Source organism: Rhipicephalus microplus, chromosome 3, assembly GCF_043290135.1.
Source record: "Rhipicephalus microplus isolate Deutch F79 chromosome 3, USDA_Rmic, whole genome shotgun sequence".
In the NCBI taxonomy this organism is placed as follows: domain Eukaryota; kingdom Metazoa; phylum Arthropoda; class Arachnida; order Ixodida; family Ixodidae; genus Rhipicephalus; species Rhipicephalus microplus.
Genome location: NC_134702.1, coordinates 101462882 through 101478152, shown reverse-complemented (window position 1 = coordinate 101478152; position 15271 = coordinate 101462882). Strand labels below are relative to the sequence as shown.

The following is a 15271-nucleotide window of genomic DNA, read 5'->3' as shown; positions in this document are numbered from 1 at the left end:
GGTTAGGTTAGGTTAGGTTAGGTAAGGTTAGGTTAGGTTAGCTGAGGTTAGGTTAAGGTATGAACCGTTGTAAAACCGCATTAAACAATGTCACTTAGTGAGATGCAGTGTTTTTCACCTTTACAAGTTGGGAACTGTGATATCTAATGTGAAAGCGCTTGAAACCGTCGTAATGTTGTAGAAAGCAATGTAAAGTAGCGAGTAAAACGTTTTCTAACGATAGAAGTGCGAAGGTCATGTTAGGTTGAGTTCTGTTAGTTTAAGCTAGGTAGCGTCGTGAAACTACCAAAAACAACGTCATCTAACGAGATAGTGTTGTTTTATTGCGAGTACGAAACTGCGATAGGTGAAATGTTGTGAAAGCACACAAAACGGCATGAACAAGCCAAATACTGCGTGTTGTACCGTTACAAGTGCGAAACTGCTATGTTGTGACATTCTCGGTAAAGCGCATGCAAGTATCGTGAAACCTTAAAGAACGATGTCGTTTAGCGAGATACAGCGTTCTGTACTGCAATAAGTTGGTGAAAAACTGTGAGGTTATGCAAATATCGTAATTGTGAACGAAACAGTGTAATAGAGCGTTTTTCAATACAAGTACGAATGTTAGGTTAGGTTAAGATATGAACCGTCGTAAAACCGCAATAAACAATGTCACTTAGTGAGATGCAGTGTTTTTCACCATTACAAGTTGGGAACTGCGATATCTAATGTGAAAGCGCTTGAAACCGTCGTAATGTTGTAGAAAGCAATGTAAAGTAGCGAGTAAAACGTTTTCTAACGATAGAAGTGCGAAGGTTATGTTAGGTTGAGTTATGTTAGTTTAAGCTAGGTAGCGTCGTGAAACCACCAAAAACGACGTCATCTAACGAGATAGTGTTGTTTTATTGCGAGTACGAAACTGCGATAGGTAAAATGTTGTGAAAGCACACAAAATGGCATGAACAAGCCAAATACTGCGTGTTGTACCGTTACAAGTGCGAAACTGCTATGTTGTGACATTCTCGGTAAAGCGCATGCAAGTATCGTGAAACCTTAAAGAACGATGTCATTTAGCGAGATACAGCGTTCTGTACTGTAATAAGTTGGTGAGAAACTGTGAGGTCAAGCAAATATCGTAATTGTGAACGAAACAGTGTAATTGAGCGTCTTTAGATACAAGTGCGAATGTTAGGTTAGGTTGACATATCAACCGTCGTAAAACCGCATTAAACAATGTCACTTAGTGAGATGTAGTGTTTTTCAACATTACAAGTCGGGAACTACGATATCTAATGTGAAAGCGCATGAAACCGTCGTAATCTTGTAGAAAACATTGTAAAGTTGCGAGTAAAACGTTTTCTAACGATAGAAGTGCGAAGGTTAGGTTAGGTTAGGTTAGTTTATGCTAGGTAGCGTCGTGAAACTACCAAAAACGACGTCATCTAACGAGATAGTGTTGTTTTATTGCGAGTATTAAACTGCGATAGGTGAAATGTTGTGAATGCACACAAAACGGCATGAACAAGCCAAATACTGCGTGTTCTACCGTTACAAGTGCGAAACTGCTATATTGTGATATTCTCGTTAAAGCGCATGCAAGCATCGTGAAACCTTAAAGAACAATGTCATTTAGCGAGATACAGCGTTCTGTACTGCAATAAGTTGGTGAAAAACTGTGAGGTTATGCAAATATCGTAATTGTGAACGAAACAGTGTAATAGAGCGTTTTTCAATACAAGTACGAATGTTAGGTTAGGTTAAGATATGAACCGTCGTAAAACCGCATTAAACAATGTCACTTAGTGAGATGCAGTGTTTTTCACCATTACAAGTTGGGAACTGCGATATCTAATGTGAAAGCGCTTGCAAACGTCGTTAGGTTAGGTTAGGTTAGGTTAGGTTAGGTTAGGTTACGTTAGGTTAGGTTTGGTTAGGTTGGGTTAGGTTAGGTTATGTTAGGTTAGGTTGGGTTAGGTTAGGTTAGGTTACGTTAGGTTAAGGTATGAACCGTCGTAAAACCGCAATAAACAATGTCACTTAGTGAGATGCAGTGTTTTTCACCTTTACAAGTCGGGAACTGCGATATCTAATGTGAAAGCGCTTGAAACCGTCGTAATGTTGTAGAAAGCAATGTAAAGTAGCGAGTAAAACGTTTTCTAACGATAGAAGTGCGAAGGTTATGTTAGGTTGAGTTATGTTAGTTTAAGCTAGGTAGCGTCGTGAAACCACCAAAAACGTCATCTAACGAGATAGTGTTGTTTTATTGCGAGTACGAAACTGCGATAGGTAAAATGTTGTGAAAGCACACAAAACGGCATGAACAAGCCAAATACTGCGTGTTGTACCGTTACAAGTGCGAAAGTGCTATGTTGTGACATTCTCGGTAAAGCGCATGCAAGTATCGTGAAACCCTAAAGAACGATGTCGTTTAGCGAGATACAGCGTTCTGTACTGTAATAAGTTGGTGAGAAACTGTGAGGTCTAGCAAATATCGTAATTGTGAACGAAACAGTGTAATTGAGCGTCTTTAGATACAAGTGCGAATGTTAGGTTAGGTTGACATATCAACCGTCGTAAAACCGCATTAAACAATGTCACTTAGTGAGATGTAGTGTTTTTCAACATTACAAGTCGGGAACTACGATATCTAATGTGAAAGCGCATGAAACCGTCGTAATCTTGTAGAAAACATTGTAAAGTGGCGAGTAAAACGTTTTCTAACGATAGAAGTGCGAAGGTTAGGTTAGGTTAGGTTAGGTTAGTTTAAGCTAGGTAGCGTCGTGAAACTACCAAAAACGACGTCATCTTACGAGATAGTGTTGTTTTATAGCGAGTAGTAAACTGCGATAGGTGAAATGTTGTGAAAGCACACAAAACGGCATGAACAAGCCAAATACTGCGTGTTCTACCGTTACAAGTGCGAAACTGCTATATTGTGATATTCTCGTTAAAGCGCATGCAAGCATCGTGAAACCTTAAAGAACAATGTCATTTAGCGAGATACAGCCTTCTGTACTGCAATAAGTTGGTGAAAAACTGTGAGGTTATGCAAGTATCGTAATTGTGAACAAAACAGTGTAATAGAGCGTTTTTAGATACAAGTGCGAATGTTAGGTTAGGTTAAGATATGAACCGTCGTAAAACCGCATTAAACAATGTCAATTACTGAGATGCAGTGTTTTTTACCATTAAAAGTGGGGAACTGCGATATTTAATGTGAAAGCGCTTGCAACCGTCGTTAGGTTAGGTTAGGTTAGGTTAGGTTAGGTTAGGTTTGGTTAGGTTAGGTTAGGTTAGGTTAGATTAGGTTAGGTTGGGTTGAGTTGGGTTAGGTTAGGTTAGGTTAGGTTAGGTTGGGTTAGGTTAGGTTAGGTTAGGTTAGGTTAGGTTACGTTAGGTTAGGTTAGGTTACGTTAGGTTAGGTTAGGTTAGGTTACGTTAGGTTAGGTTAGGTTAGGTAAGGATAATTTGGTTAGGTGAGGTAAGGTTAGGTTAGGTTAGGTTAGGTTGGGTTGGGTGTTGTTGGGTTGGGTTGGGTTGGGTTAGGTTGGGTTAGGTTAGGTTAGGTTGCGTTAGGTTAGGTTAGGTTAGGTTAGGTTACGTTAGGTTATGTTAGGTTAGGTTAGGTTACGTTAGGTTAGGTTAGGTCAGGTAAGGTTAGGTTACGTTAGAATAGGTTAGGTTATGTTAGGTTACGTTAGGTTAGGTTAAGTTAGGTTAGGTTAGGTTTGGTTAACTTAGGTTAGGTTAGCTTAGGTTAGGTTAGGTTGGGTTGGGTTGGGTTAGGTTGGGTTAGGTTAGGTTAGGTTAGGTTAGGTTAGGTTAGGTTAGGTTGGGTTAGGTTAGTTTAGGTTAGGTTAGGTTAGGTTAGGTTGGGTTGGGTTGGGTTAGGTTAGGTTAGGTTAGGTTAGGTTAGGTAAGGTTAGGTTAGGTTAGGTTAGGTTACGTTAGGTTAAGGTATGAACCGTCGTAAAACCGCATTAAACAATGTCACTTAGTGAGATGCAGTGTTTTTCACCTTTACAAGTTGGGAACTGTGATATCTAATGTGAAAGCGCTTGAAACCGTCATAATGTTGTAGAAAGCAATGTAAAGTAGCGAGTAAAACGTTTTCTAACGATAGAAGTGCGAAGGTTATGTTAGGTTGAGTTATGTTAGTTTAAGCTAAGTAGCGTCGTGCAACTACCAAAAACAACGTCATCTAACGAGATAGTGTTGTTTTATTGCGAGTACGAAGCTGCGATAGGTGAAATGTTGTGAAAGCACACAAAACGGCATGAACAAGCCAAATACTGCGTGTTGTACCGTTACAAGTGCGAAACTGCTATGTTGTGATATTCTCGTTAAAGCGCATGCAAGCATCGTGAAACCTTAAAGAACGATGTCATTTAGCGAGATACAGCGTTCTGTACTGCAATAAGTTGGTGAAAAACTGTGAGGTTATGCAAATATCCTTATTGTGAACGAAACAGTGTAATAGAGCGTTTTTTATTACAAGTGCGAATGTTAGGTTAGGTTAAGATATGAACCGTCGTAAAACCGCATTAAACAATGTCACTTAGTGAGATGCAGTGTTTTTCACCATTACAAGTCGGGAACTGCGATATCTAATGTGAAAGCGCTTGCAAACGTCGTTAGGTTAGGTTAGGTTTGGTTAGGTTAGGTTAGGTTACGTTAGGTTAGGTTAGGTTAGGTTAGGTTAGGGTATGTTAGGTAAGGTTTGGTTAGTTTAGGTTAGGTTAGGTTGGGTTAGGTAAGGTTAGGTTAGGTTAAGATATGAACCGCACTAAAACCGCATTAAACAATGTCACTTAGTGAGATGCTGTGTTTTTCACCATTACAAGTCGGGAACTGCGATATCTAATGTGAAAGCGCATGAAACCGTCGTAATCTTGTAGAAAACATTGTAAAGTAGCGAATAAAACGTTTTCTAACGATAGAAGTGCGAAGGTTCTGTTAGTTTGAGCTAGGTAGCGTCGTGAAACCACCAAAAACGATGTCATCTAACGAGATAGTGTTGTTTTATTGCGAGTACGAAACTGCGATAGGTGAAATATTGGGAAAGCACACAAAATGGCATGAACTAGCCAGATACTGCGTCTTGTGCCGTTACAAGTGCGAAACTGCTTTATTGTGATATTTTCCTTAAAGCGCATGCAAGTATCGTGAAACCTTAAAGAACGATGTCATTTAGCGAGATACAGCGTTCTGTACTGTAATAAGTTGGTGAGAAACTGTGAGGTCAAGCAAATATCGTAATTGTGAACGAAACAGTGTATTTGAGCGTATTTAGATACCAGTGCGAATGTTAGGTTAGGTTGAGATATCAACCATCGTAAAACCGCATTAAACAATGTCACTTAGTGAGATGTAGTGTTTTTCAACATTACAAGTCGGGAACTACGATATCTAATGTGAAAGCGCATGAAACCGTCGTAATCTTGTAGAAAACATTGTAAAGTGGCGAGTAAAACGTTTTCTAACGATAGAAGTGCGAAGGTTAGGTTAGGTTAGGTTAGTTTAAGCTAGGTAGCGTCGTGAAACTACCAAAAACGACGTCATCTAACGAGATAGTGTTGTTTTATAGCGAGTATTAAACTGCGATAGGTGAAATGTTGTGAAAGCACACAAAACGGCATGAACAAGCCAAATACTGCGTGTTCTACCGTTACAAGTGCGAAACTGCTATATTGTGATATTCTCGTTAAAGCGCATGGAAGTATCGTGAAACCTTAAAGAACGATGTCATTTAGCGAGATACAGCGTTCTGTACTGTAATAAGTTGGTGAGAAACTGTGAGGTCAAGCAAATATCGTAATTGTGAACGAAACAGTGTAATTGAGCGTCCTTAGATACAAGTGCGAATGTTAGGTTAGGTTGACATATCAACCGTCGTAAAACCGCATTAAACAATGTCACTTAGTGAGATGTAGTGTTTTTCAACATTACAAGTCGGGAACTACGATATCTAATGTGAAAGCGCATGAAACCGTCGTAATCTTGTAGTAAACATTGTAAAGTTGCGAGTAAAACGTTTTCTAACGATAGAAGTGCGAAGGTTAGGTTAGGTTAGGTTAGTTTAAGCTAGGTAGCGTCGTGAAACTACCAAAAACGACGTCATCTAACGAGATAGTGTTGTTTTATTGCGAGTATTAAACTGCGATAGGTGAAATGTTGTGAATGCACACAAAACGGCATGAACAAGCCAAATACTGCGTGTTCTACCGTTACAAGTGCGAAACTGCTATATTGTGATATTCTCGTTAAAGCGCATGCAAGCATCGTGAAACCTTAAAGAACAATGTCATTTAGCGAGATACAGCGTTCTGTACTGCAATAAGTTGGTGAAAAACTGTGAGGTGATGCAAATATCGTAATTGTGAACAAAACAGTGTAATAGAGCGTTTTTAGATACAAGTGCGAATGTTAGGTTAGGTTAAGATATGAACCGTCGTAAAACCGCATTAAACAATGTCAATTACTGAGATGCAGTGTTTTTCACCATTAAAAGTGGGGAACTGCGATATTTAATGTGACAGCGCTTGCAACCGTCGTTAGGTTAGGTTAGGTTAGGTTAGGTTAGGTTTGGTTAGGTTAGGTTAGGTTAGGTTAGGTTAGATTAGGTTAGGTTGGGTTGAGTTGGGTTAGGTTAGGTTAGGTTAGGTTAGGTTGGGTTAGGTCAGGTTAGGATAGGTTAGGTTACGTTAGGTTAGGTTAAGTTACGTTAGGTTAGGTTAGGTTACGTTAGGTTAGGTTAGGTTAGGTAAGGATAATTTGGTTAGGTTAGGTAAGGTTAGGTTAGGTTAGGTTAGAATGGGTTGGGTGTTGTTGGGTTGGGTTGGGTTGGGTTAGGTTAGGTTGGGTTAGGTTAGGTTAGGTTACGTTAGGTTAGGTTAGGTTAGGTTACGTTAGGTTATGTTAGGTTAGGTTAGGTTAGGTTAGGTTGGGTTGGGTTGGGTTAGGTTGGGTAAGGTTAGGTTAGGTTAGGTTGGGTTAGGTTAGTTTAGGTTAGGTTAGGTTAGGTTGGGTTGGGTTGGGTTAGGTTAGGTTAGGTTAGGTAAGGTTAGGTTAGGTTAGCTGAGGTTAGGTTAAGGTATGAACCGTTGTAAAACCGCATTAAACAATGTCACTTAGTGAGATGCAGTGTTTTTCACCTTTACAAGTTGGGAACTGTGATATCTAATGTGAAAGCGCTTGAAACCGTCGTAATGTTGTAGAAAGCAATGTAAAGTAGCGAGTAAAACGTTTTCTAACGATAGAAGTGCGAAGGTCATGTTAGGTTGAGTTCTGTTAGTTTAAGCTAGGTAGCGTCGTGAAACTACCAAAAACAACGTCATCTAACGAGATAGTGTTGTTTTATTGCGAGTACGAAACTGCGATAGGTGAAATGTTGTGAAAGCACACAAAACGGCATGAACAAGCCAAATACTGCGTGTTGTACCGTTACAAGTGCGAAACTGCTATGTTGTGACATTCTCGGTAAAGCGCATGCAAGTATCGTGAAACCTTAAAGAACGATGTCGTTTAGCGAGATACAGCGTTCTGTACTGTAATAAGTTGGTGAGAAACTGTGAGGTCTAGCAAATATCGTAATTGTGAACGAAGCAGTGTAATTGAGCGTCTTTAGATACAAGTGCGAATGTTAGGTTAGGTTGACATATCAACCGTCGTAAAACCGCATTAAACAATGTCACTTAGTGAGATGTAGTGTTTTTCAACATTACAAGTCGGGAACTACGATATCTAATTGAAAGCGCATGAAACCGTCGTAATCTTGTAGAAAACATTGTAAAGTGACGAGTAAAACGTTTTCTAACGATAGAAGTGCGAAGGTTAGGTTAGGTTAGGTTAGGTTAGTTTAAGCTAGGTAGCGTCGTGAAACTACCAAAAACGACGTCATCTAACGAGATAGTGTTGTTTTATAGCGAGTATTAAACTGCGATAGGTGAAATGTTGTGAAAGCACACAAAACGGCATGAACAAGCCAAATACTGCGTGTTCTACCGTTACAAGTGCGAAACTGCTATATTGTGATATTCTCGTTAAAGCGCATGCAAGCATCGTGAAACCTTAAAGAACAATGTCATTTAGCGAGATACAGCGTTCTGTACTGCAATAAGTTGGTGAAAAACTGTGAGGTCAAGCAAGTATCGTAATTGTGAACAAAACAGTGTAATAGAGCGTTTTTAGATACAAGTGCGAATGTTAGGTTAGGTTAAGATATGAACCGTCGTAAAACCGCATTAAACAATGTCAATTACTGAGATGCAGTGTTTTTCACCATTAAAAGTGGGGAACTGCGATATTTATTGTGAAAGCGCATGAAACCGTCGTAATCTTGTAGAAAACATTGTAAAGTGGCGAGTAAAACGTTTTCTAACGATAGAAGTGCGAAGGTTAGGTTAGGTTAGGTTAGTTTAAGCTAGGTAGCGTCGTGAAACTACCAAAAACGACGTCATCTAACGAGATAGTGTTGTTTTATAGCGAGTATTAAACTGCGATAGGTGAAATGTTGTGAAAGCACACAAAACGGCATGAACAAGCCAAATACTGCGTGTTCTACCGTTACAAGTGTGAAACTGCTATATTGTGATATTCTCGTTAAAGCGCATGCAAGTATCGTGAAACCTTAAAGAACGATGTCATTTAGCGAGATACAGCGTTCTGTACTGTAATAAGTTGGTGAGAAACTGTGAGGTCAAGCAAATATCGTAATTGTGAACGAAACAGTGTAATTGAGCGTCCTTAGATACAAGTGCGAATGTTAGGTTAGGTTGACATATCAACCGTCGTAAAACCGCATTAAACAATGTCACTTAGTGAGATGTAGTGTTTTTCAACATTACAAGTCGGGAACTACGATATCTAATGTGAAAGCGCATGAAACCGTCGTAATCTTGTAGTAAACATTGTAAAGTTGCGAGTAAAACGTTTTCTAACGATAGAAGTGCGAAGGTTAGGTTAGGTTAGGTTAGTTTAAGCTAGGTAGCGTCGTGAAACTACCAAAAACGACGTCATCTAACGAGATAGTGTTGTTTTATTGCGAGTATTAAACTGCGATAGGTGAAATGTTGTGAATGCACACAAAACGGCATGAACAAGCCAAATACTGCGTGTTCTACCGTTACAAGTGCGAAACTGCTATATTGTGATATTCTCGTTAAAGCGCATGCAAGCATCGTGAAACCTTAAAGAACAATGTCATTTAGCGAGATACAGCGTTCCGTACTGCAATAAGTTGGTGAAAAACTGTGAGGTGATGCAAATATCGTAATTGTGAACAAAACAGTGTAATAGAGCGTTTTTAGATACAAGTGCGAATGTTAGGTTAGGTTAAGATATGAACCGTCGTAAAACCGCATTAAACAATGTCAATTACTGAGATGCAGTGTTTTTCACCATTAAAAGTGGGGAACTGCGATATTTAATGTGAAAGCGCTTGCAACCGTCGTTAGGTTAGGTTAGGTTAGGTTAGGTTAGGTTTGGTTAGGTTAGGTTAGGTTAGGTTAGGTTAGATTAGGTTAGGTTGGGTTGAGTTGGGTTAGGTTAGGTTAGGTTAGGTTAGGTTGGGTTAGGTCAGGTTAGGTTAGGTTAGGTTACGTTAGGTTAGGTTAAGTTACGTTAGGTTAGGTTAGGTTACGTTAGGTTAGGTTAGGTTAGGTAAGGATAATTTGGTTAGGTTAGGTAAGGTTAGGTTAGGTTAGGTTAGAATGGGTTGGGTGTTGTTGGGTTGGGTTGGGTTGGGTTAGGTTAGGTTGGGTTAGGTTAGGTTAGGTTACGTTAGGTTAGGTTACGTTAGGTTATGTTAGGTTAGGTTAGGTTAGGTTAGGTTGGGTTGGGTTGGGTTTGTATCGTGTGTGGTCGTTGGGCCATCCTGACAGTCCGAGCGTAACGGGAAGAATCCCCTAAGTTTATTGTGCCATGCTTTATATACAGGTGGAACGGGCGAGGGCAAGCCAAAGATATCTTGACTGATCGCCACGTGTTGTACATGCAGTAGCGATATCATCCGATACATCCTCTTTCGTATGAGTAAACAAAACAGAACAGTTAAATATTTTCCTAACGGGGAGTTACAGGGTTGAACAGTGCACAGAAGAAACATCGTTCATTGCACGCCACTGGGAAGCTCATCACGACACTTGCACAAAGTTTCTGTCGTAGGTCAACCGCTGTGGTGGCCGTCGCAGTCTTGTCGAACTTCTTGAAGTTACGATGCCTGCCGTATTGGGTGCATGGAGAGCTGCGGGCCCACTACTGCAATTTGCAGTTTGTTCGGCGAAGTCCTCACTGCTGCTGGAACACGTGCGCCTTCGAAAGCTTTCACCGGTCGGAAGTAGGTGCTGGCGGTTGCGGCGGAGGACCCTTCCTTCCTCTGTGACGACATGGTATGACCTGGGAGTATTGCATGGCTCGAGGACTCGTGCTTTGGTCGACCATGACCCCCCTTTAACTCGAACGGTGTCGCCTGCTCCCAGCGGCGCTAGGGTCCTCCTGCAGGCGTTGCTCTGGCGATGCTTTCGGACCGGAAATTCTGGAACGGAACGGACATCCGGCAGCGTCGTTCGCAGTCGCCTTCCTTGTAACACCTCGGCAGGTGAAGGCGCACCCTCCATCGGTGTCGTCCTGTAAGCGAGTAATCCAAGCCAAAAGTCTTGTTTCGCGTCAGTAGTTTTCTTTAGTATTCTCTTAACGACCTGTACTCCTTTTTCTGCGAGGCCATTTGATTGTGGATACCTCGGGCTTGAAGTGACGTGTTTGAAATCGTACAGCTGAGAAAATGCAGCGAAGTCATGACTTGTGAACTGCGGCCCATTATCGGTACAAAGTTCAACTGGTATGCCATATCTGGCGAAGATGGCACTTGCTGCTTCTATGACAGTTCTCGAAGATGTGTCTTTGAGCAACTCCACCTCGGGAAAGTTGGAGAGCGCGTCATAAACACACAAGTATGTTCTACCGCCATATTCGAAAAGGTCCGCCCCTACACGGTACCAAGGCTGGGGTGGCGCCGGGCGCATCTTAAGAGGCTCTGTCGGCTGTTTGTATGCGTATTTTCTGCATGGTGCACATTTATGGCAGATCGATTCGATATCTTGATTTATTCCAGGCCAAAAAACAAGCTGTCTTGCCCTTGATTTACATTTGTTGACACCTAAGTGACCTTGGTGAATGCGATCTAGCATTTCACGTCTCATAGAAGCCGGTATTACCACCTTACAGCCTTTCAAAAGTACACCGTTAACTTGAGATAGTTCTGCTTGAAATGGCCTCCATTGGCCCTTGATATCCTCTCCAGATTCTAGGTTTTTCAGAACGTCTTTAAGCTCTTCGTCCTTCTCTGTTTCTGCTGACAACCACTTCCATGTTCGGTCGCTCACTAATGAAGACATCACACTTACCGCGTGGACTTCTACATCGTCGCTGTCGGTGTCACCCGCTTGCCTGCTTGTGGCTCTCGAGAGCATGTCGGCCAGGACGAGCTGCTTCCCTGGAATGAATTGCAAGTCAAGGTCATAACGCAGCAAACGGAGGAAGAAACGCTGTAGCCTTGGCGGCATATCGCCTATTGGTTTCCGAGCAATGGTAATCAAGGGCCGATGATCGGTCTCTGCAATGACATTGCGGCCGTAGATAAAGTGATGAAATCTTTCGCAGCCGTACAGCAATGCTAACGTCTCTTTTTCAATTTGTGAATACCGTTGCTCAGTTTCGCTGAGCGCTCGTGACGCGTACGCGACCGGCTTCCACGCGTTATTGTGGTATTGCAGCAAAGCTGATCCAACCCCATTCCGTGATGCGTCGCACGACACTTTGGTTTTTCTCTGAGGATCAAAGATAGATAGCAAAGGTTCTTTGCTCAAACTGTCGCATAGCTGCTTCCATTCCTGATTGTGGTTATCTGTCCATTCGAAGATTCGGTCCTTTTTGATCAGGCCCCTCAGTAGTGTGGTTCTTTCAGCGAGTGACGGCAAGAATTTGCTGAAGTAGTTGGCAACGCCCAGCATTCGTTGCACCGCAAGCTTGTCAACTGGTGTAGGAATTTGTAGCATGCAATTTATCAAGGATGGGCTTGGTCTGATGCCGTTTTTGTCAATCACGTCCCCGAGAAATTCTATCTTTTCGACCGCAAACGTGCACTTTTCTGGGTTGAATGTAAGGCCGGCGCGTTCAGCTGCTCGTAGCACCGACTTAAGACGCTCATTATGTTCTTCTATGGATGCACCCCAGATAAGGACGTCGTCCACGTACACTCTGACCCCAGGAAGTTCTTCAAAAATTTCATTCAGGGTCCTCTGGAAGACCTCTGAAGCCGATGCTATACCAAAGGGTAAGCGCAAAAACCGGTAGCGGCCGAATGGTGTTGCGACGGTGCAAATTCGGGAGGTTTCGTCATCTAAAGGGATCTGGTGAAACCCCGAGTTTGCGTCTAGGCGTGAAAAAACTGTCGCGCCGGCGAGGTCTGCTTCTATATCTTCTCTGCGAGGCATTATGTAATGTTCTCTTTTTAGGCACTCATTTATGTTTCGTGGATCAATGCACACTCGGATTTTCCCGTCCTTCTTTCGAACAATAACGACAGGACTCACCCAGTCTGTAGGCTCGGTCACCTTCGTGATAATGCTGGCTCGTTGCATGCGGTCCAATTCCATCTTGAGGGGTTCTTGTAAGGCCACTGGAACACGCCGTGCGGCCTGGACGACGGGTATGGCGCCGTCACGTAACACCATCTTGTATGCTCGTTGCACGCACCCGGTTCCGGTGAACAGATGGCGAAATTCGTCAAAGATGCACTCATGGTTGCTTTTAGACACGCTGTAAACACGCGGCACAAGCCTCATGAGTTGGCATGCTTGAAGTCCGAGGATCGCTTGACGCCCCTTCCGTACGATGAAAAAATCCAGTACTGAGGTCGAGTCATTCAGTGTGACTTCGGTACGTATGACCCCGACGTGCTGAATTGCCCCTCCTCCATACGAACGTAACACCGCGCTACTTGGATTCAGCGGCGGTTGAGGGCGCATCTTGAGGTAGCAGCTCAAAGGCAGCAAATTTGCTTGTGCTCCCGTGTCGACTTTTAGGTTTACTGGCAGGTTCTTGATTTGAGCTCGCACCGTCCAGTCGCGTGGAATTTTGCCTAAATTTGACACGTCCAGAATGTCAAAGTTGTCTTCGGAGCCTCGGAGCTCGTGAACTTCCGTGGTTGTTTTGCAGCATATGGCGAAATGGTTGCGCCTGTGGCACTTCCGGCACTTCATCCCGAACGCTGGACAGCTTCGTGGTGCATGCTTGCGCCCACATCTCAGACACTTAGAAAAGGCGGGTCCTGGCGAAAAAGCTTTGTCAATAGGAGCCACGCCTACCGGATCTACTTCTTTCAGTTCGCGTGCCCAAACTTCTTGGTGTCCCGCTGCTGCTTCTGCGGCTTTACCTGCCAGCTCGGCCTTTTGTAGTGTCAAATTGTTGTCCCTTAACAGCTTTTCTCGAAGGTTGCTGTCAGTAGTCCCGTAAACGATCTGGTCTCTGATCATCGACTCCTTAAGACTGCCAAAGTTGCACGATGCTGCCTGCGTTTTCAGATCCCTCACAAAATGTTCGAAGGGTTCTCCCGGCTTCTGGATCCTTGAGCGAAATACATAGCGTTCGTGCACTTCGTTACTCTGTCCGGCAAAATATGCATCGAACTTCTGCACGACTGTTTTGTAATCGCTGCTATCCTCCTCTTGCTGGTATTCGAACGTGTTAAAGATCTCAATGGCTTCCTCACCTGCGATACTTAGGAGGAGGGCAGTCTTTGTTGCTTCCTTTCGGGGTTTGCCACTGGTCTCCGACGCGGTCAAGAACAACTCGAAGCGCTGCTTGAAGCCCTGCCAGTTCTTGCTGATTTCCCCATTAGTACGTAGTGGGGGCGGTGGCTTCACAAAATCCATGTTGTACATGCTAGGCGCTAGCTTCGGTTAACTTCTGACACCATGTATCGTGTGTGGTCGTTGGGCCATCCTGACAGTCCGAGCGTAACGGGAAGAATCCCCTAAGTTTATTGTGCCATGCTTTATATACAGGTGGAACGGGCGAGGGCAAGCCAAAGATATCTTGACTGATCGCCACGTGTTGTACATGCAGTAGCGATATCATCCGATACAGGGTTAGGTTGGGTAAGGTTAGGTTAGGTTAGGTTGGGTTAGGTTAGTTTAGGTTAGGTTAGGTTAGGTTGGGTTGGGTTGGGTTAGGTTAGGTTAGGTTAGGTAAGGTTAGGTTAGGTTAGCTGAGGTTAGGTTAAGGTATGAACCGTTGTAAAACCGCATTAAACAATGTCACTTAGTGAGATGCAGTGTTTTTCACCTTTACAAGTTGGGAACTGTGATATCTAATGTGAAAGCGCTTGAAACCGTCGTAATGTTGTAGAAAGCAATGTAAAGTAGCGAGTAAAACGTTTTCTAACGATAGAAGTGCGAAGGTCATGTTAGGTTGAGTTCTGTTAGTTTAAGCTAGGTAGCGTCGTGAAACTACCAAAAACAACGTCATCTAACGAGATAGTGTTGTTTTATTGCGAGTACGAAACTGCGATAGGTGAAATGTTGTGAAAGCACACAAAACGGCATGAACAAGCCAAATACTGCGTGTTGTACCGTTACAAGTGCGAAACTGCTATGTTGTGACATTCTCGGTAAAGCGCATGCAAGTATCGTGAAACCTTAAAGAACGATGTCGTTTAGCGAGATACAGCGTTCTGTACTGTAATAAGTTGGTGAGAAACTGTGAGGTCTAGCAAATATCGTAATTGTGAACGAAGCAGTGTAATTGAGCGTCTTTAGATACAAGTGCGAATGTTAGGTTAGGTTGACATATCAACCGTCGTAAAACCGCATTAAACGATGTCACTTAGTGAGATGTAGTGTTTTTCAACATTACAAGTCGGGAACTACGATATCTAATGTGAAAGCGCATGAAACCGTCGTAATCTTGTAGAAAACATTGTAAAGTGGCGAGTAAAACGTTTTCTAACGATAGAAGTGCGAAGGTTAGGTTAGGTTAGGTTAGGTTAGTTTAAGCTAGGTAGCGTCGTGAAACTACCAAAAACGACGTCATCTAACGAGATAGTGTTGTTTTATAGCGAGTATTAAACTGCGATAGGTGAAATGTTGTGAAAGCACACAAAACGGCATGAACAAGCCAAATACTGCGTGTTCTACCGTTACAAGTGCGAAACTGCTATATTGTGATATTCTCGTTAAAGCGCATGCAAGCATCGTGAAACCTTAAAGAACAATGTCATTTAGCGAGATAC

General features: G+C 42.7%; 1 protein-coding gene across 1 annotated transcript; it reads right to left on the bottom strand.

Annotated features, from left to right (window-relative positions):
- Positions 1-10470: 10470 nt before the first annotated feature.
- On the bottom strand, positions 10471-14121 carry LOC142803851 (uncharacterized). The gene is made up of 3 exons (XM_075890063.1): positions 12573-14121; positions 11385-11473; positions 10471-10608 (listed from the first exon to the last, which is right to left on the bottom strand). The coding sequence occupies exons 1-2, from the start codon at positions 13920-13922 to the stop codon at positions 11396-11398; spliced, it is 1428 nt and encodes a 475-aa protein (XP_075746178.1). The 5' UTR covers positions 13923-14121; the 3' UTR covers positions 10471-10608; positions 11385-11395.
- Positions 14122-15271: the final 1150 nt, after the last annotated feature.